Source organism: Dendropsophus ebraccatus, chromosome 3 (assembly GCF_027789765.1).
Source record: "Dendropsophus ebraccatus isolate aDenEbr1 chromosome 3, aDenEbr1.pat, whole genome shotgun sequence".
Lineage (NCBI taxonomy): Eukaryota > Metazoa > Chordata > Amphibia > Anura > Hylidae > Dendropsophus > Dendropsophus ebraccatus.
In genome coordinates this window covers 34427200-34447475 of record NC_091456.1, presented here as the reverse complement: position 1 = coordinate 34447475, position 20276 = coordinate 34427200, and the positions used below count along the sequence as shown (strand labels likewise).

The 20276-nt window shown below is 45.3% G+C and overlaps 2 protein-coding genes across 2 annotated transcripts in view; one reads left to right on the top strand and one right to left on the bottom strand.

The window, feature by feature from the left end:
- Positions 1–131: 131 nt before the first annotated feature.
- On the bottom strand, positions 132–12100 carry KCTD10 (potassium channel tetramerization domain containing 10). The gene is made up of 7 exons (XM_069961382.1): positions 11868–12100; positions 9488–9701; positions 6954–7123; positions 5220–5306; positions 4101–4153; positions 2677–2872; positions 132–1116 (listed from the first exon to the last, which is right to left on the bottom strand). Exons 1-7 carry the CDS (start codon positions 11868–11870, stop codon positions 928–930), a joined length of 912 nt encoding a protein of 303 aa, XP_069817483.1. The 5' UTR covers positions 11871–12100; the 3' UTR covers positions 132–927.
- A 102-nt stretch (positions 12101–12202) lies between these two features.
- The window catches only part of UBE3B (ubiquitin protein ligase E3B), a 40997-nt gene continuing 32923 nt past the window's right edge, over positions 12203–20276 (top strand). Inside the window, exons 1-3 of the mRNA XM_069961374.1 lie at positions 12203–12315; positions 17970–18047; positions 19383–19551. Coding sequence (XP_069817475.1) covers positions 19391–19551 — 161 coding nt within the window. The 5' untranslated portion in view covers positions 12203–12315; positions 17970–18047; positions 19383–19390. The remainder of the gene's footprint in view (positions 12316–17969; positions 18048–19382; positions 19552–20276) is intronic.

Below are 20276 nucleotides of genomic sequence, written 5' to 3'. Positions count from 1 at the left end.
AAAATATACAGCTGTGCTGTTCAACACAATCACATCTTACCAGAATTTTAGGTGAACTGTACATAGCCGGCTTAGAAGCCATATGGAGGGGTAACAGAGCTACATTCATATATGAATACAAGAAGCAAAAATTCAAAAGCGTCCATATTTGTGTTTATTGGGGATTAGGGACAATATAAATTATTTTATACATATAGGAGTCTAATGCTACGTAAAACAAAGAAAAATATATAGAATATTAATCTGGACATAAAAACACTTGAAGGAGCATTGCTTGCAGGGTGGTAAGAATCATCCTCCTTTTTGGATCCGGTAGAGCTGTTAACGTTTATAATTGAAGTAAAGCTACGACTGACATCCATCATACCTACTAAACAGGGCTCACCAGGTGTACAGCATCAGCCGCTGAATGCAAACCAATGAAGACGAGTTACCTCCAAAATCATCTAATGAAATTAATTGCACTGAGCGGAAGTATACAAGATTTTTCTTGGTCTACATACAGTATATGTCACTGGGTACCACAGACTATCAAGCAATGCATTAAGGCAATATATTTAGTCCATCTGGAGACAAATTCACCTTCATTTGCCACACCTGAAACATCCTATGTCAGCACTTTGCTGGCAAGATTACATTACTACAACCAGCAGTTGCTTTGGGGCTGGGGAAGTCCGTATATACTATATTAAAAAAAAAGGATACACATTCAAGTTAGGTCCCTGTCCCTTCAAAGTGATATAAATAAGTCACAAAGTGTAACAGATGAGGCTGGACCCAAAACTCACAGGTAGTTGTCATTTACAACCAACTTAACTTTTCCCCCCCATGTAGACTGGGATGAACCAGAGCAGACTGTTTTGTGGACGGAGAAAACGTAGTCAAGGTGGACAAGTCCTACTGGTGAAGATGAGCCCTGTCATCTGGTCACTTGATGTGAATCCGTCTTACTCTTTCGATGCGATCCCGCTCATCATCATCATCAAGGTGATGAGAGCGACCAGCTGCCCCTCCTGTGGCCTCAAGTAGAGCATTGTCTGGTCCCCGTCCATCCTGTGCCTCATACAGTAAAATGTTGAGAGTCTCTTCATAAATTCTTGCCTCTGGAAACTCAACCTAAAAGACCAAGTATCATGGTTAGTCTGCAGCACGGGAGTCAGTATATACGCCGTGCCCTCACACTGCTGCTGTTGAAACCCAATTATTTTACAAATTAGCAGCACTTTAAATGGAGTAACCCAACGTTGTGGAAAACTCCTTTGAAGGGATCCAGTCATTCCTTTCATGCTGCCTGAACCGCAAGTAATCAGGGTGGTCCTCCAGGGCTTCTTCCCACCCCACGAACCTTGACTGATAGGTCTCTCCCTGTCTGGGAGGCTGGCAGGTCAAGAAGAAGACGCTAGTGATCACCCTGATTACTAGTGGTTCGAGCAGTATGAAAGTAACGTCAGGTTCCCTTTAAGGAAACACTGTAACTATACATCAAACGGTAGTTGTATTACTATTGTTCACTTGGTAATAGGTACAGTAAAAAAAAACTCAATAGGCCACACTGAACTTAAAGTGGTCCTCAATGATTAGAAAAAACATGGCTGGCTAAGTCAAGAATAGAGATGAGCGAGTAATAAAATGCTCGGGTGCTCGATACTCGAGACAAATTTTTTCCGATGCTCGGGTGCTCGTTTCGAGTAAGAAACCCCACTGAAGTCAATAGGAAACTCGAGCATTTTTGCAGGGGACCAAAGCTCGGCCCAATGAAGGTTACCTGAAAACCTGGAAACTTCAGAAAATGATGGAAACACCACATAAATGGACAGGAAACAGCAGGGGCAGCATGTATGGATGCCTCTGGGGCTGGCTAATCGCAACATTACACCAAATTATGGGCAACAGCCTGGTGGTGGCCCTCAATACAATTTTGCTAACCCAGACCAAAATGGGCGTATAGAGTATGTGTGTAACTGGTGCTTTTTTTTTTTTTTTTTTTTTTTTAAAGGCCCCACATGCACAGGACGCAGCACAATGAGGATAGGTATAGCTGAACTACAGATCCCAGACAGCAAAGGGAACGTAAGCAACAGGACAAATTGACTACTGACAGCTGCACTAAAAGTCCAAGCCAGCAGCCAAGAGTAGCAAAAAAAAAAAAAAAGTTTTAATAATTTTAAGCCCTTAGAAGGACTGTTGGGTTATTTGTGGATGATTCCTGCCTAACTGCACACTAATTCCCTGCCTAACACTCTCACTAATCTCTTCCAGCCTGCATCTGACGTGAGCACCGCGTGACCTCATTCTTAAATGCCCAGGTCATCTGATCTGGCCAGCCAATCACTGCTATCGACATGTAGGGTTCTTACGTGATGCTACGAGCTCCTAAAGACTCTCCTGCATGATGATTGGCTGAAAAAAGCTGCCAAACATTCAGGAAAAGAAAGATGCCATTGCCTTGAGTATCGCGAGATGCTCGTCCGAGTAACGAGCACCATCGAGTACCCGAATGAGTACCAAGCTCGGACGAGCATGCTCGCTCAACTCTAGTCAGGAAAGGATGTCACAGTCATCAGCTGCGCCTGTTACTCCAGCGAAGGTACACATAGCCAGGGGACAGGTGTGTTTTTTTTCTAATCCTGGACCACACCTTTAACTGCTTTGCTGCAGGTTAACAAATAAACCTACCTTAGTTTGTTTCTTCTCTGTAGCATACACAATGGATGTACAGCACACCTCCGCAATTTTTCGACCTTGTCCATAGAATGACCAACAGCAGATTTCATCACCGATCACATCTTTAATGAACAACACCCTTCCATTAAACCGCAATGACAACTTGTCAAACAGCTCGATATTCTTGAGCATGTTGTCATCAGAGTTACTGCAAATAAAAAAGGAAACAAGTATAATTACCAATCCTACCACACGCAAGCTGCAGGGTAAGAGGAGTTGGCCCTTACTCCCCAGTGATGTGCATAAAGGAGTGTGCTCAAATATAACAGCCTCTCCATTGACAGTCCATTGGGACTGGAGCCTACCTGTTCTGGGGATCAGTGAACATCCCAGTGGTCAGGTCCCCAGTGATCAGGGATTTATCACGTCATAACAACTTTCTTTGGGTAAACCTACTTCAAGGTCACTTTAACACTAGTCCACGACACGGAAAATATGCAGATCTTTTTAGTTTATTTTTGATTGACTTAAATAAATACCATGTGAGAGTAGCCGAATGGGTTCAAATGTTGTTAAAAACACATGACCTGTTCACAGACGTGATCATAAAAGACGCGATCATATGACATAATGGTAGCGATGAGCAAACTCAGTAAGGACTGGAGTTGAGAAACACTGTTAGATACTTCATAAAGATATATATGCCAAGTGTAGGCCCAATACTTACACTACTAATACTACAGGCTTTAGGAACAAGGTGTCAGCATATCAACCTATGGTACCTTTATCCACTGTAGTGCTGATCTCTATTGGTTTTAAGAACAGCAGTGCCTGCCACCATAACCAAATAAGCACCCAGTATTTGTATAGGAAGTTTGTGTATAAGTACATATAAAACGCTTGTGTGAAAATTCTGAATTATGAGTAGTCTATAACTCTGGGGGTCCGGAGGATGTTGGGAGTATTGACATTTTACTGTAGTTACTTTTTCAGGGTTTGGGCAAGTACAATTACTCTGAAACTTTTCTGGTTAAGATGAGCATTTATACATTACAATTAACAAATAAAAAAGTCACTTTTTAATGTAAGCCTTGTTTCTATTTTGTGATATTTTCCATTTCTATGAATGTATAAGTCTACTGTAACTAGACATACAACTAAAGACCTGGACAATGTAACTAGACATGGTGGTGACATAAACCAGCTTTATACATTATAAACACATTGGGGGAGATTTATGAAAGGGTGTAAATATACACCTGGTGTAAAATGCCCACAGCAACCAATCACAGCTCAGCTTTCAGCTCTGGCAAAATAGAAGAGGAGCTGTGATTGGTTCAGTTTACACCAGGTGTATATTTACACCCTTTCATAAATCTCCCCCATTGAGAACCCGCTCTGGGTGAAACTGTGCACAATACATGGAGGAACCCTACCTGGTATAGGAATACTTGTTATTGCTTCTGTTATATAGTAACTTGACTGCAGGCTGTAAGAAAAATCATATCTCAGTGATGCTACCAACAACCTTCATTCTGAAGTTAGCAATTAGGGCCAGTTCACATGGAAAAAAACTGGAAGAATTCCATGACGGAACTCTCCGCTGCAGAATCCTGCCAAACGTGAATTCTTTGAGTGTAGAGGTGTGGAGAGATGAGGGGCGCGAGCTCTCCCATAGACAGCCTGTATGACACCGAGTCTGGCGGGATATCATGGCGGAGAGTTCTGATGTGGAATTCTACCAGTTTTACTCCATGTGAACTGGCCCTTTAAGGGAATCTGTTAGCTCCGTATGAGATACGGAGCTGCAGACCCAAGCAGTTACGGTATAATAAGAGAACAAAAGACTATACCTTTGGTTACTGTAATTGTTGTTTGTAGACTTATAATGCAGCTCCTTTATAATTTATTGCGGCAATAGGACAGGCAGCGCCAAGCTGCAGCGCACACCTCCTCCACAACATGTACATCAATTGGTAAAACCAGGGTGGGGAGGAAGCATGCTGCTGCGGCTCAGCCCACCTCTCCAACTGTTAGGGTACTTTTACACAAAGCCATTATTGGCCGTACTTGGCAGATTACTGGCTGTTCCGGCCGATAAACGTTTTGTGTAATAGGTAATGTTTTAAATGAGCTGACATGCCCGATGTTGGCTAATTGTTGATTTAAAGTATAACCTCAAATCCTATTAACAATAGCGACAGTCTGCTGGCTGTGGCTCCGAGCAACAGGAGTGGCGGCAGCAGACCAACGATCTCTCCCCTATGGGCCATTTGTAGATCATCCAGGCAGACTACCCAACAGCGAGCGGGGGAACAAAGGGCAAGCTTGCTCTGAAATATCAGGCCGTGTCATACGGCCCTTAAGGCTGAATTTAAAAAGAACTGCATTAAAAGTTAAGCACAGTACGCAAAGGATCATATTTTGGAAAACTATTACACATTGTTGCAATGATAGGTAATAAAGACAGTAGTGTTATATGTGAACTTCAACTGATCCTCTATGCCCCCCATGTCAGTAATACAACAATTCAGAGCCCCACGTGTCTTTCTGACCTTATTTGAGGTAGCTATTAACTTCTGCTCCTCTTTTGACGATGTGATCACAGGGACTTTGCAGAAAGGTTCATATACATTTTTATTCTGTAGAATGAAAACATTATGGAAATTTATTAGTGATATCAAACGGACATTTCTCTTGTTGCTGCAAACACGGGATTTCTTGCTGCGAATCCGCTGTGGATGCCTGGCCTGTAATGTCTATGGGAAGACATGTCCATCCTGCTGCAAGTATGTAAGGAGACCGCCCCGTTAACCCCCCGTCGGCCGGAGCGTATACATTACCTGCTCAGCGGGGCGAGGGTCTCCTTACATACTCTCAGCGGGATGTCTGTCCCGCTGCGAGTATGTCTTCCATACAAACTACAGGTCAGAGATCTGCAGCAGATTTTACTGCAAATCCGCTGCGGCTCCGTCCTGTGTGTTTGCAGCCTAATACAATAAAGGTCCCTATACACCTTTAAGAATCGACAACCGTCAGTTCTCTCCTACTGCCCGTCCCTCCTCACACATAGAAACGTTTGGCACAGCCGACTGTTGCTCATGCTGCAGCTTATGTCTCTCTGAACAAAGGGGTTGACCATGATTTTCCATCACAGCCAATCCCTATCACCACCGACATAATCTGTTGGTGGTTGTTCTGGATGGCGCCATACATCTTACATTGGTGGCTGAATCCGCCACAAGCAACGGATTGGGCAGATATAAGTCTACAGGTGTATGGAGACCTTAAAGGGGTACTCCGGGCCAGCTATATAATCCATATCTGGCTGGGGAGGGGGTGGAAATAGAAGGCACCGGTGACTTACCTCCCTGGTTCCAGCGCCGGCTCCCTGATCGCGCCGCCCCCTACAGCTGTCCCGCGGCCGCTTACTGGACTGAGCTGTGGCTTGAGATGTGACGTCTCAAGGCAGCTCAGTCATTCAGCGGCTGAGACGGGACTTCGCTATGACCGCTAAATGACTGAGCTGCCTTGAGACGTCACGTCTCAAGCCGCAGCTCAGTCCAGGAAGCGTCCGGGGGATGGGTGTATGGGGCGGCGCGATCCGTGAGCCGGCGCTGGAATTGGGGAGGTAAGTCACCCGAGCCTTCTATTTCCACCCCCTCCCTGGCCAGATACGGATTATAAAGCTGGCCCGGAGTACCCATTTAAGGCCCCGCGGAATACCGCCAGCCTCCCTGCCTTAGGCTCCGTGCACACAAAGCAAAAGTGGCAGAATTCCGCCAGCTTCCCTGTCATAATGACAGTCTATGGGAGGCTCGCGCGCCTCCTCTCTCCACAGTGAAGAATGAACATGTTCATTCTTTAGCGTGGAGAGACGCTGAAAGAGGAGGCGCGCGAGCCTCCCATAGACTGTCATTATGACAGGGAAGCTGGCGGAATTCCAACACTTTTGCTTTGTGTGCACGGAGCCTAAGGCTCAAACAGCCGGGCAAAAATATGAAACAAGACCCCTAAATTAATCTTCACCCATAAATTGACAGATAAGTCTGCAGTTAGCCCCAATATCCCCTTACTCTTTTCCAAGTTATACTCACTGGGAGTCAAACAGCAGCTTAGTTGCAAAATTCTTAAAAAAAAAAAAAAAAAAAAAAAGCAAAACAAAAACTAACCTCTGTATACAATACACATTATACACCATTATTAAACATGTCACATATCTGTAAAATACTCTAGATACTGCATCTGTCCAAGTTACACACCACATGACTTTATTACGGATATCCTACCTGAAGAGATGCCTGACACTCGTCTGCCAGCCCCTGCACCAAATAATACTTTGCTTCTGCCAAGAGTTCTTCGATTTCTCTCCGTGTTTCTGGAAGTGGAACAGCTCCATCTCTCAGGTAATTCAGTATGGTCCCAAAATGCTTCCCGCACCGGTCTATAAGAATCCAACCTGAACAGAACACAACGCTGACTTAATGGGAGGTTCTTCTAGTTGAAACAATGTAAATCAATAAATTAGATTTATTGCGTCTTCTAGGACTTTTTATTTTTATGATGGGCACGACCACTACACAATGTACAGAGCATTCTGCTTCCTGCTCTATTCACCGTGTATGTTGGAGTGACTGTGTTAGACCCTCATAGTCATTATCCTATTTTTCTTTTAAATCAACTGTTTTCAGAAACTTATATTATTATTATTATTTATTTATAAAGCGCACTTAATTCCAGAGTGCTAATATAGTGTTGTAATTTACTTTTATTTAAAAATCTCCGGTCTTACAGTACTTATGAGCTGCTGTATGTCCTCCAGGAAGTGGTGTATTCTTTCCAGTCTGACACAGTGCTCTCTGCTGACATCTCTGTCCGAGACAGGAACTGTCCAGAGCAGTAGAGAATTCCCATAGAAAACCTCTCCGCTCTGGACAGTTCCTGTCTCGGACAGAGGCGGCAGCAGAGAGCTCTGTGTCAGACTGAAAAAAGTACACCACTTCCTGTCGAACATAAAGCAGATGATAAGTACTGGAATACTGGAGATTTAAAAAAAAAAAAAAAAAAAGAAAAAGTAAATTACAAATCTATATAACTTTCTGACACCAGTTGATTTAAAAGAAAAAGATTTTGGCCGGCATACCCCTTTAACAATAACCCTCTGAAAACCTCTAAACGTTCCCAACATTTTGTGCAGGTTTTAACAATGAACTTAAAAAAACTGAGTTTACAAAAATGTAAAGGCACCTCAGTGTAATATATATATATTTGTGTTATTATTATTAAATGGTGTGATCTATCAGTGGTTACATGTTGAAAAGGAATGCAGATATGGAATAACTTTCCTACCCTAAAAAGCTTTGGACACTTTTATGATCAGATTTTTCTGGCTAGTTACATGGAAACAGTAAGACTTGCACATAATCACTCGGCAGAAATTTAGGAGTCAATAGGAAAAAGGAAGGAGCCAGAGGAAGAGAAATCTCAGAACAATGGCTATTCAATGGTCACACCCAGGAGCAAACCAGATTACAGTGACTCCATGACTGCACTATGTGCTAGAACCACATATCTGCTCCCCTCACCCTAGGTCTTTGGTTTTTCTATATAATATAAACTGTAAAGAGATGAAAAGGGGGGGGGGGGGGGGGGGGGGGGGGGGGGGGGGGGGGGGGGGAGATTCTTCATGATGAAGGATAGTTTCTTCAGCTGATCGTTGTCGTTATTACACGGAGCGATAATATGTCTAATCGCCTGATGGGCAGATAATCGCTCTGTGTAATAGGGCTTTTACAGAACATCATTTGTTTCCCATAGAAACCAACCACAGCTCAGCTTTCAAATATTCTTTAGTCCTGGTAGAAAGAATCGGAATTGTGATTGGTCACTATGGGCAGCAAAGAACCTTCCTACAGTAATAATGCTTCACAAAGTCCCTCTATGACTTTGTTTTTAGGAAATATTTGCTTGATAATTCCAGCTGCTGCTGCATTATCATTACCCCTATACATCTGTACTAAGAGTAAGGGGGGAGGATAACTATCTAGTACATGTACCAGTGCAACAAAATGGCTTTGTCGAAAATAACTAGATAAGGCAGCAGCCATCACTCGACAGCATGCCTTAAAGGGCTGTCTAAGCCCTGCAGTTCTTAATCCCCGGCTCTAATCATGTGCTGCCCCTATACAGAGCCAGGTCCTGTTCCCCCTGTGTACTGTATATTCTTATATACAGTACCTGGGGGAGAGGCTGCCGTCCAGCGCTCAGCTGACAAACAAGCAAACTCCCTTATCAGCTGATTTTTTTGTGCGGCTGGTAAAACCAGTGTTATAAATTGCACACCACACTGTCTAAACAGGAGATGTGTGACCTATAACAATGCACTTAATAGCTGCACAAACAATATAAATATTGTTCATGCTTCCCAGTGCAATTGAGTAAAGGCACTGTAAACAAGCATTGACCTCTCTATGTGGCTGCACATCGGCCATCTAAGGCCTCATTCACACCATCTGTGCCACGATGACCAGATGAGAATTGTGGCGCAGATCCCCCAAAGTGCAGCAGCCCCGCTCACAGATAACAGGAGCGCAGAAGACAACTACTCGCCTACTCCCCCCCATGCCGGCCGGCTCATATGTTCACCGGCACAGGGGGAGTAGGCAAATAGTGGCGGCAGAAGTCTGAGACTAACCACAGTCTGTCTCTGTAGGCTACCACAGTATACTTCACATATATGCTTCATCCTGGGATGCTGTACTAATGAAGCTTCAGACCATGAATAGCAGCAGATAAATAGATTACAAAGATAAATGACTCTTACCTTCACTGTCTGTCAGCACTTCCATTCTCCCACTGAACATTGCTTTGAGCATAGTGTCCTGCTTGGTGAGGGTCTGCATGGTGGTGTAATACAAGCCCCCCCCTACATTAAGCTTCACATATTTGGAACTGGTGCTGGCACACTTAAAAGAGGTGGTGCGGGTTGTAGCAGCAGGCACCACAGAGGTCACCACACTCTCCCCTGACATCTCTTCCTGTAATAGAAAAAAAACAAAACAGATTACTATTACTCTGCCGGTGTCAAATCTGAGCATTTTGCTAGTGCTGTGTGTCATAACAGAGAGTGACCGATGGTCATAGAGAGTAGCCGTGTTTTCCAGGACATCTAACTTCTTCAGCCACTGTAAACAAATGCTGAATGCTTGAGGTTCGCTCATCTCTAATACTGCCAGTAATATAACAGAGCAATTCACTGCATAGTAAAGTGGCTAAATCCAATGGTCATTTCCATCATCTGGATCCATGCTGCTGGTGCATTTCAATCTAGAGAGGTGCAGGGCAGCTGGAGACCTTCACGTAAGCCAAAAGTAAATGTTTAGAAAATAGATCAAACCTAGCAACTAGCAGACTATGTACAATTCAATAAAGTGAATGGGTTTGCTGATGTGTAAGGGTGGGTTCACGCTATGGAATCCGTGAGGATAAGTTCCGGCGGATTCTGTTGCTCGTACCTGCTTGCGGCTCCATAGACACCATTTTATGGCCGGGCAGATTCCGCTCTCCGCCAAAAGAATTTACATGTTAGTTCTTTCGGCAGAAAACAGAATCCGCCCGGCCATAGAAGGGTGTTTATGGCACGGGCGGGGAGGTGCACTGCCGCGAACAAGCGACAGAATCTGCTGGAACTTATCCGCACGGATTCCGTAGTGTGAATTCACCCGATACTTTTCTGTGGTGTGCCATGGTATATCACAGACATCCAGCCCTTATTCAATCAATAAGAACACAACGTTTAGGTGCCCGGACACTTTACACTAGTTGCCCAAACCTGCCACTGACATGTCAGATGTATGACCAACAATGGACGGCCACAGTGGTTGTTGCTCTTAGAGGGGCTCTCTGCTCTGTAGAGGCTGGAATCTTTAATGAGAAAAAAATTCAGTATAACTTGTAATTTATTTACAAAAATCCATGATCATTGTGTGTTTCGGAGTCCAGTGGGCGGAGTGGTACAGTGTCGGACAGCCGGCAGAACAGTCTGGAGAGGGGCGGTGTGCGGCCGGGCAGTCCCGAGAGATGCAGCAGGCGGGAGGGCAATCCCGAGAGATGTGGCGTGGTCGGCCTCCAGGAGCTGCTGACCTGCCCCCGCCCCTTACACACAGCGTCCCGCTCCCTGGAGGAGACAGCAGGGACATCGCTGCAGGTCCTGGAGCTGTACAGTGTAATCACCCTATCCTGCAGTCCTTGCTGCCTCCTCTAGAGACCGGGGACCTGCATGTGTGGCCAGGAGGAGAACCTGTGTGCTGGGGTGAGAGGAGGAGGGCTATGTGCACTCCTGCCCCAGTCCCCCTCAGTCGCCCCCCTCTGTCACCCCCAGTCCCCCCTAGTCACAGGGGGAGCACTGTTACACTGGGAAGTAATACAGTTGTTGTCTCAAACGTCATTAAAACAGTATCTAGTGCTGCGATAAAAGTTTTTATTGAATTTAGAAAAAAGATTTAAATCAAGAATCGTCCCAAAAAATTTTAAAATCGAGATTTTATTTTTTTGTCATATCTCCCAGCCCCAGGCTGAGCAGTAGGAGTCCAACTGCTGGGACCACCACCAAAACCCTGGCAACAGGGTAACACTGACCCCCAAATAAATGGAGCTCTGGCCACACTAGGGACGTGTGTCTGTAAGAGTCTCTATAATAGGGGTGAGCTCACAGAGCATTGCCTGGGGTGTATACAGCTGTGGCTACAGGAACAGGGTAAATGACTGGTCCTATCACTGGCAGCAGAGATCACCCCTCATACACCATCTGATCTGTATAATAACTGGAGATGATGCTATATAGTAGGGGTAGGGAACCCTGGCTCTCCAGCTGTTGCAAAACTACAACTCCCATCATGCCTGGAGTGTAAGAGCTAAAGCTTTGGCTGTCCAAGCATGATGGGAGTTGTAGTTTTGCAACAGCTGGAGAGCCAGGGTTGCCTACCCCTACTATATAGGTATAAGTGTCACCTACCACCCACATAACCATGAACCTAGTGCTGTAGCTATAACAAGGCACATCCATAGACAGTGCGCAGTAGCCGGGCAGCACCACAGCCGGTTATAGCCGTGTACACGGAGCTCATGGCCGGACTACAGGCCCCGTCCCCGCCGCTTCTACCCCTCTACGTCACACTGAGTTATAGGGAATGTTTTATACTCACCATCAAACCCGATAAACTTCCCTCAGGCCAAAAAAAACTGGAACCACCCAGCTACGGCCACCACTTCCGCCCCCTCGCTGACGCACTTCCTGTCTGCGCCTGTCATGGCGGCCATGTTGACTGTGGAAACCAACACAAGCCACCCCCCTTCTAACTAGAAAGCGGAGAACTTCTCAAAACACGAGACAAGTGTAACCTGTGCGTCACCCCGAGTCTCTTATTACTTATGGAGGCCGCAAAGAAGTCTCGGTGACGGTTTACTGAAATACCGTTTGCCCGTAACAAAGATGGCGCCTAGATCCCTACGCGCAAGGGCTTGCCAGTATTGTACGCACTTCCGCCCTCAGTGCACAAGCAAAAACACTCCGACTGGAGAGGACTGGTTTTCCCGACTGCAGCCGGGAGTGGCTCTTGTTTTGGGAGCTGAGGAGCTGGTTTGCCCATAAAGGTCAGACCCCCCCCCCATCCCTGACTTCTCACCCTATACTATAACCTATCCCTGATGTGCAGACCAGAGATGGCTCGTCTATATACTCTGTCTGATCTGTCTCTATACATGTATAGTATATAATATATTACATATATACAGTGTGCATTTAGAACAGTGATCCCTAACCTGCAGTTGCATAACTACAACTCCCAGCATGCCATGAAAGTCTGTCAGAGCATCCTGGGAGTTGTAGTTGTGTATCAGCTGGAGGGCCACACATTGGGGAGCGATGATGTAGATGTTATATAAGATGCATACTATTCCAGGGGTGGACACCTCACTATAAGTATAAGGAGCTGCTTAGAGCCTCTGCTTTTGCACATAAGAATGTAAAAGTATAAGACATTTATATTATCCACGTGCTCAGGCCCCCACCAGATTACCATTTACTAGACGTATGTTGTAGCGGTTGATGTGGATGATTACTATGTATGTGTGTGATAGCGGTGAATTATTACTATGTACATATGTTATAGCGGTGGATCATTACTATGTACATAAGTCATAGCGGTGGATCATTACTATGTACATAAGTCATAGCGGTGGATCATTACTATGTACATAAGTCATAGCGGTGGATCATTACTATGTACATAAGTCATAGCGGTGGATAATTACTGTGTACATATGTTATAGCGGTGGATCATTACTATATACATAAGTCATAGCGGTGGATAATTACTGTGTACATATGTTATAGCGGTGGATCATTACTATATACATACGTCATTGTGGTGGATCATTACTATGTACATATGTCATAGCGGTGGATCATTACTATGTACATATGTTATAGCGGTGGATCATTACTATGTACATAAGTCATAGCGGTGGATAATTACTGTGTACATATGTTATAGCGGTGGATCATTACTATATACATACGTCATTGTGGTGGATCATTACTGTATACATATTTTATAGCGGTGGATCATTACTATATACATACGTCATTGCGGTGGATCATTACTATATACATATGTCATAGCGGTGGATCATTACTATGTACATATGTCATAGCGGTGGATCATTACTATGTACATATGTCATAGCGGTGGATTATTACTATATACATACTTCATTGCAGTGGATCATTACTATGTACATATGTTATAGCGGTGGATCATTACTGTGTACATATGTTATAGCGGTGGATCATTACTATGTACATATGTCATTGCGGTGGATCATTTCTATGTACATAAGTCATTGCGGTGGATCATTACTATGTACATAAGTCATAGCCGTGGATCATTACTATGTACATAAGTCATAGCGGTGGATCATTACTATATACATATGTCATAGCGGTGGATTATTACTATATACATACTTCATTGCAGTGGATCATTACTATGTACATATGTTATAGCGGTGGATCATTACTGTGTACATATGTCATAGCGGTGGATTATTACTATATACATACTTCATTGCAGTGGATCATTACTATGTACATATGTTATAGCGGTGGATCATTACTGTGTACATATGTCATAGCGGTGGATCATTACTATGTACATATGTCATAGCGGTGGATCATTACTGTGTACATATGTCATTGCAGTGGATCATTACTATGTACATATGTCATAGCGGTGAATTATTACTATATACATATGTCATTGATTGCAGTGGATCATTACTATGTACATATGTCATAGCGGTGGATCATTACTGTGTACATATGTCATTGCAGTGGATCATTACTATGTACATATGTCATAGCGGTGGATCATTACTATATACATCATTGTGGTGGATCATTCCTGTGTACATATTTTATAGCGGTGGATCATTACTATATACATACGTCATTGTGGTGGATCATTACTGTGTACATATGTCATAGCGGTGGATGATTACTATGTATAAATGTCATTGCAGTGAATCATTACTATGTACATATGTCATAGCGGTGGATCATTACTATGTATGTGTGTCATAGCGGTGGATCATTACTATGTACATATGTCATAGCAGTGGATCATTAATATGCATGCATGTTATAGTGGTGGATCTCTACTGTGTATGTTGTCATAGCGGTGGATGATTACTATGTACGTGTCATATCAGTGGATCATTACTCTGTATGTATGTCATATCAGTGGATCATTTGGACCATTACATTTTTCTTAAAGGAGAACTCTGGAGAAATGTGAAAATCCAAGGCAGGCAGGGTATGGTGGAACATAATAAATAAGCTATGGTTACCTGTCCCCGCACCCCTGCAGTGCAATGTCACAGCTCACGGACCCCCACGAGTCTCCTGCAGGTCACGTCCCACTGCAGTCTCTTACTGGCTGAGCTGGTATTTCCTGCCTGGACCTGAAGATTCAGGAAACAGAAGAAACAGGAGAGCAGCGACTATCAGTGAGCTGTGACGCCGCACTGCAGGAGGACAGGGACAGGTAAGTATACCTTCTTTGTTTTGTTCCCCTTTAGGTTATGGGCAAAACAGATTTGTCCACTCTGTAAACTGGCTACAATTCATAGGAATATACAGGACTGGAGATCATCGTGATGCTAGGCCATTTATCCTCTGTGATGCCATGGGTTATGGAGTGCTCTGCCTATAAAAGCTTACAATCTACAGCAGGGGTGGGAAACCTTTTCTGTGTCGAGGGCCAGTCGAGCATTAATAAAATCATTCGAGGGCCGCATACTGTGCGCGGCAGTTAGTAGCGTGGGTTTGCAGCACACGGAGCAAGTGATGCCCCTGGTAGCTGTAGTTAACCCCTGACTGATGTCCCTGGTAGTCTAGTTAACCCCCAGTGATGCCCCTTGTAGTATAGTTAAAGGGGTAGTCCACCCAAAAAAAATTTCTTTCAAATCAACTGGTGCCATAAAGTGCCAGAGATTTGTAATTCACTTCTATTAAAAAATCTTAAGTCTTCCAGTACTTATTAGCTGCTGTATGTCCAGCAGGAAGTGGTGTTTTCTTTCCTGTCTGACCCAGTGCTCTCTGTTGCCTCCTCTGTCCATGTCAGGAACTGTCCAAAGCAGGAGCAAATCCCCATAGAAAACCCCTCCTGCTCTCCAGACTGGAAATAATACAACTTCCTGTTGGGCATACAGCAGCTAATAAGTACTGGAAGGCTTGAGATTTTTTAATAGAAGTAAATTACAAATCTCTGTCACTTCATGGCAGCAGTTGATTTGAAAGAAAATTTTTTTGAGTGGACTACCCCTTTAACCCCCAGTGATGCCCCTTGTAGTCTAGTTAACCCCCAGTGATGCCCCTTGTAGTCTAGTTAACCCCCCCAGTCATGTCCCTGGTGGCCTAGTTAACCCCCCAGTCATGTCCCTGGTGGCCTAGTTAACCCCCCCCAGTGATGCCCCTGGTGGCCTAGTTAGCCCCCCCTCCCCAGTCATGCCCCTGGTAGCCTAGTTAACCCCCCAGTCATTTCCCTGGTGGCCTAGTTAGCCCCCTCCAGTCATGCCCCTCGTGGCCTAGTTAACTACTCCAGTCATGTCCCTGGTAGCCTAGTTAACCCCCCAGTCATGTCCCTGGTGGCCTAGTTAGCCCCCTCCAGTCATGTCCCTGGTGGCCTAGTTAAGAACTCCAGTCATGTCCCTGGTAGCCTAGTTAACCCCCCAGTCATGTCCCTGGTGGCCTAGTTAGCCCCCTCCCCCCCAGTCATGTCCCTGGTGGCCTAGTTAACAACTCCAGTCATGTCCCTGGTGGCCTAGTTAACAACTCCAGTCATGTCCCTGGTAGCCTAGTTAACCCCCTTCCCCAGTCATGTCCCTGGTAGCATAGTTAACCCCAGTGTCTGCCCCAAATAAAAAATAAACATCCCACTCACCTTTCCTCCGCTCCCACGCTGCCCAGGTCCTCTTCTCTCCCCTCTATTCTGTGCCCGTCTTCTCCTGCAGGCGGCATCGGGCCCAGCCCGCAGGAGAAGAAAGACATGCGGTGCTCTAGTGGGGAAGGGAACGGCACTCACAGCATCCCCCTGTCAGCTGTCACAGACACAGGAGGATGCGGTGGATTCCGGCTCCTTCCCCTTCAGAGCGCCGCACGTCACAGGGGAGACGGGGGCCGCATCCGGAGGTGTCAGGGGCCGGATGCGGCCCACGGGCCGGAGGTTCCCCACCCCTGATCTACAGGCAACAGAAATGATTGCCCAATTAGTGTTCTTTTACTTTGCATTTGCAGTGTACATGATGTCCCGATGTATACATTTGATGTTAAACATATGTTTTCCATATGATCCAGTGTTAGTAAAGTATACTATGTGATTTATCTTTTTATTGCAGCATGGCTTTATATGTAATAGGTATGAAATAGCTTTTACTTAAAGTGACTCTGTACCCACATTCTGCCTCCCTAAACCACTTGTACCTTCAGATAGCTGCTTTTAATCCAAGATCTGTCCTGGGGTCCGTTCGGCAGGTGATGCAGTTATTGTCCTAAAAAACAACTTTTAAGCTTGCAGCCCTGTGTCAAATTGGCGTGGCCTAGAGTGTGTGTGCCCTAGGCTTACACCGCCTCTCCATCTCTCCTCCCCGCCCTCTTCATCATTAAAAACACCCCTGGGCAGGATTTTTACTATTCTTCACTTGTTTGAACTCCCAGCACGTGTGCCTTAAAGGGAACCTGTCACCCCCCGTGCCGGGGTGACAGGCTCCCGACCCCCCGTTAGAGCCCCCTATACTTACCTAATCCCGCCGGGTCCCGCTTCTGGAGGTGGTCGGGTGATGAAGATCTCAGCCGCTGCAGCCCGGCGCGCGCGCTGAGAGATGAGTCCAACACCCATAGAGAATGACAGGAGAGTCCAGCGCTCCGTCATTCTCTATGAGCGTTGGACTCATCTCTGAGATCTTCATCACCCGACCACCTCCAGAAGCGGGACCCGGCGGGATTAGGTAAGTATAGGGGGCTCTAACGGGGGGTCAGGAGCCTGTCACCCCTGCACGGGGGGTGACAGGTTCCCTTTAACAATCCAGCACATGTGCAGTGTTCACACAGGTGATGATTAGGAGAAATCCTGCCCAAGGCATTCCTAATGATTAGGAGGGTGCGGAGGAGGGGCGGTGGGCAGGACTAGGGCATAGACACTCTAGGCCACGCCAATTTGATACAGGGCTGCAAGTTTAAAAGTTGTTTTTTTAGGATAATAACTGCATCACCTGCCGAACGGACCCCAGGACAGATCTTAGATTAAAAGCAGCTATCTGACGGTACAAGCGTTTGGGGGGGGGGGGGGGCAGATCATGGGTACAGAGTCGCTTTAATCTACCGACAGCTACTAGTCCAAAAGAGGCCAAAGGGATGTCCTTTTTGTCTTTGTTGGGTGAAAGGGGCCGTATGGGTATGTTTGATGTTTCAGGATAGAAGCTATCACAGCCCATACAGCATATGGGGGCACTGCAAAATGTCCCTTACATCCTAGAATAGACAACTGACTGATACATGTAATGGTAATATTTAGTAAGTATGGTATCTTACTTCTATCTAGTGGAATATTGCAGACATACATTGATCAGTCACTGCTGTGTCCAGTCATTGTGTAAATCATCCATATGGCACTAGTGGGCAATTTTCCACTTAATATTATAAGAACTACCTATTCTGCCTTCATGTAACCTTCCGCTATCTGTTCTAGAGCTTGGAGAGATTGCAGTCACCACCCAACATAATGTTGTACTCAAGACAGGTGTTTCGCTATTAGGAAGACAATAAGGTGAGCCGTGTTTTATTTACTTCCTAAGATAAAATTTGTAGTTTTAAGCATATGGCAAAATTTTGCACATTGGCTCAGGATATTTGATTTTTATGTCTTATCTTAAAGGGGTAGTTCACAAAGAAATGTCTTTCAAATGCACTAGTGCCAGAGATTTTCTTCTATTAAAAAATGTCCAGTCTCCAGTACTGGAGCTGCTGTATGTTCTGCAGGAAGTGGTGTTTTCTCTCCAGTCTGACACAGTGCTCTCTGCTGCCGCCTATGTCCATGTCAGGGACTGTTCAGAGCAGTAGCAAATCCCCCTAGAAATCCTCTCCTGCTCTCCAGACTGGAAAGAATACACCACTTCCTGCAGGGCATACAGCAGCTGTCGATTTGTTTTATTTCCTCCCCTGCTGCAGGCTGACATGTATACTTACCATTGATCATTGGTTTCCAGCGCTGCGGCTTTTTTCTGGTGGTACGGCACCATTCGGGTCCTGCTGGCACCCAGCTGACTTCTATGCTGGCTGGTCCACAGCTGAGGAGGCCAGAAGTCAGACTCTTTAATGCATCTCTGAGAATGCTGTCTTAGAGATACACTGGAGACCCTGACTTCCGATCTTCAAAATGAATGGAGAAAGAAGTGGGTCAGAAGAATGGTGACGTCACCACCAGCAGGACCCAAACAGGGCCGCACCATCGAATTGAAGCTGCGCCGCGGGAAGCTGATCAACATTGGTAAGTATACAGCCTGATTCTTTAGGGTATGTTCACACGTACCGCATCCGCAGCGGATATCTCGCTGCGTATTTGCAGCGGGACCCGCTGCGGATCCCTGCCCAGTAAACTCTATGGGCAGACAAACTCGCAGCAGGATGTACATCCAGCTGCGAGTTTGTCCGCAGCCCGCCCCGTTAACCCCCTGGCTGCCAGAAACTATACTTCACCTGGTCCCCCTCTGGTTTTCTTCGGGACTCCCGGTGTCTTCACGTCCTGCTCAGCCAATTAGTGCGCTGCGGCAGGGCAGCGCACTGATTGGCCGAGCGGGACGTGTCGGGAACCCCGTTAACCCCGGCGGGGGGGTTAACGGGGTGGGCTGCTGACAAACTCGCAGAGGGATGTGCATCAGTTTGTCTGCCCATAAATGTACAGGGCAGGGATCCGCAGCGGATCTCGCTGCAAATTCGCAGCGAGAAATCCGCTGTGGATGCGTTGCGTGTGAACGCCCCTTAAAGTCAGGGACTTCTTTTTATTGCGTGGATTTGTGATGTAATTTTAATAGTATTGTGGTTCCATTTTAGTTTTCATATGATTATTATTATATTTGTTATTTTGATCACTTGCTTGTTCCAGTTTGAAAGATGTTCGGGGCAACTCAGGTGTCCAAGGCCCAATTTCTGGATAAGGCCCGGCAGGCACGAGAGGAAAGGAAAGGCCTGAAAGAAAGAGAGAAAGCTGCCATTAAAATCCAAGCGCTTATCAGACGGTTCCTCTGTAGATGTCGCCTGCAGCATGAGATCAGGTAACGCTGGAGGTTATGATCTTCAGGCTCATTTTCTGAAGCTGCTGATTCTTATGAGAAGGGGAACATACATCCTCCTGTAGGATTCCTCCATATAACATCTCGCTTTATAACGCTGACATTATACTGGACAACACTATAAAGTGAATGTTCACCATTTTATATATATTTTTTTTAATCCAAACCAGTTTACATTTTTATTCTGGTCCATTGCTGAATATCCCCTTGGTCGTAGTATTGTGTCTGATACAAAGCATCACATCCATAACATGCATTCATATGAATGTTCTCTTTCCTTACACACTTTCCCTCCATGGGATAGCCTTTGTGATTCCGAACATGTTTGTAAATTACTTCCTTTACCAAAAATTGGCTTTTCGCCCCCAAAGAACGAGCTCTAAAGTCTCGGCCACTAGGTGTCTCACATCCCTGTAATTGTGGGTAGGCTTAGCCTTAGGGCCCTATTACACGGGACGATTATCGTGCGAAAAATCGTTATATCGCTGTCATTTAAACAATAATCGTTCGGTGTAATTGCAGGCAACAATCGAAAAATTGTTTGTGTGTGGTTGATCGTTGATTTAGATCTGAACCTAAAATTATCGTTAATCATTTGCCAATCGTTCGCTGTAATTCCACATTCATTCGCTCAAGTTCCGCATTTGTTCACTAATCGTTCAGTGTAATAGCATTTGATTAATTGTTTTTCTGGGATCAGAAGGAAT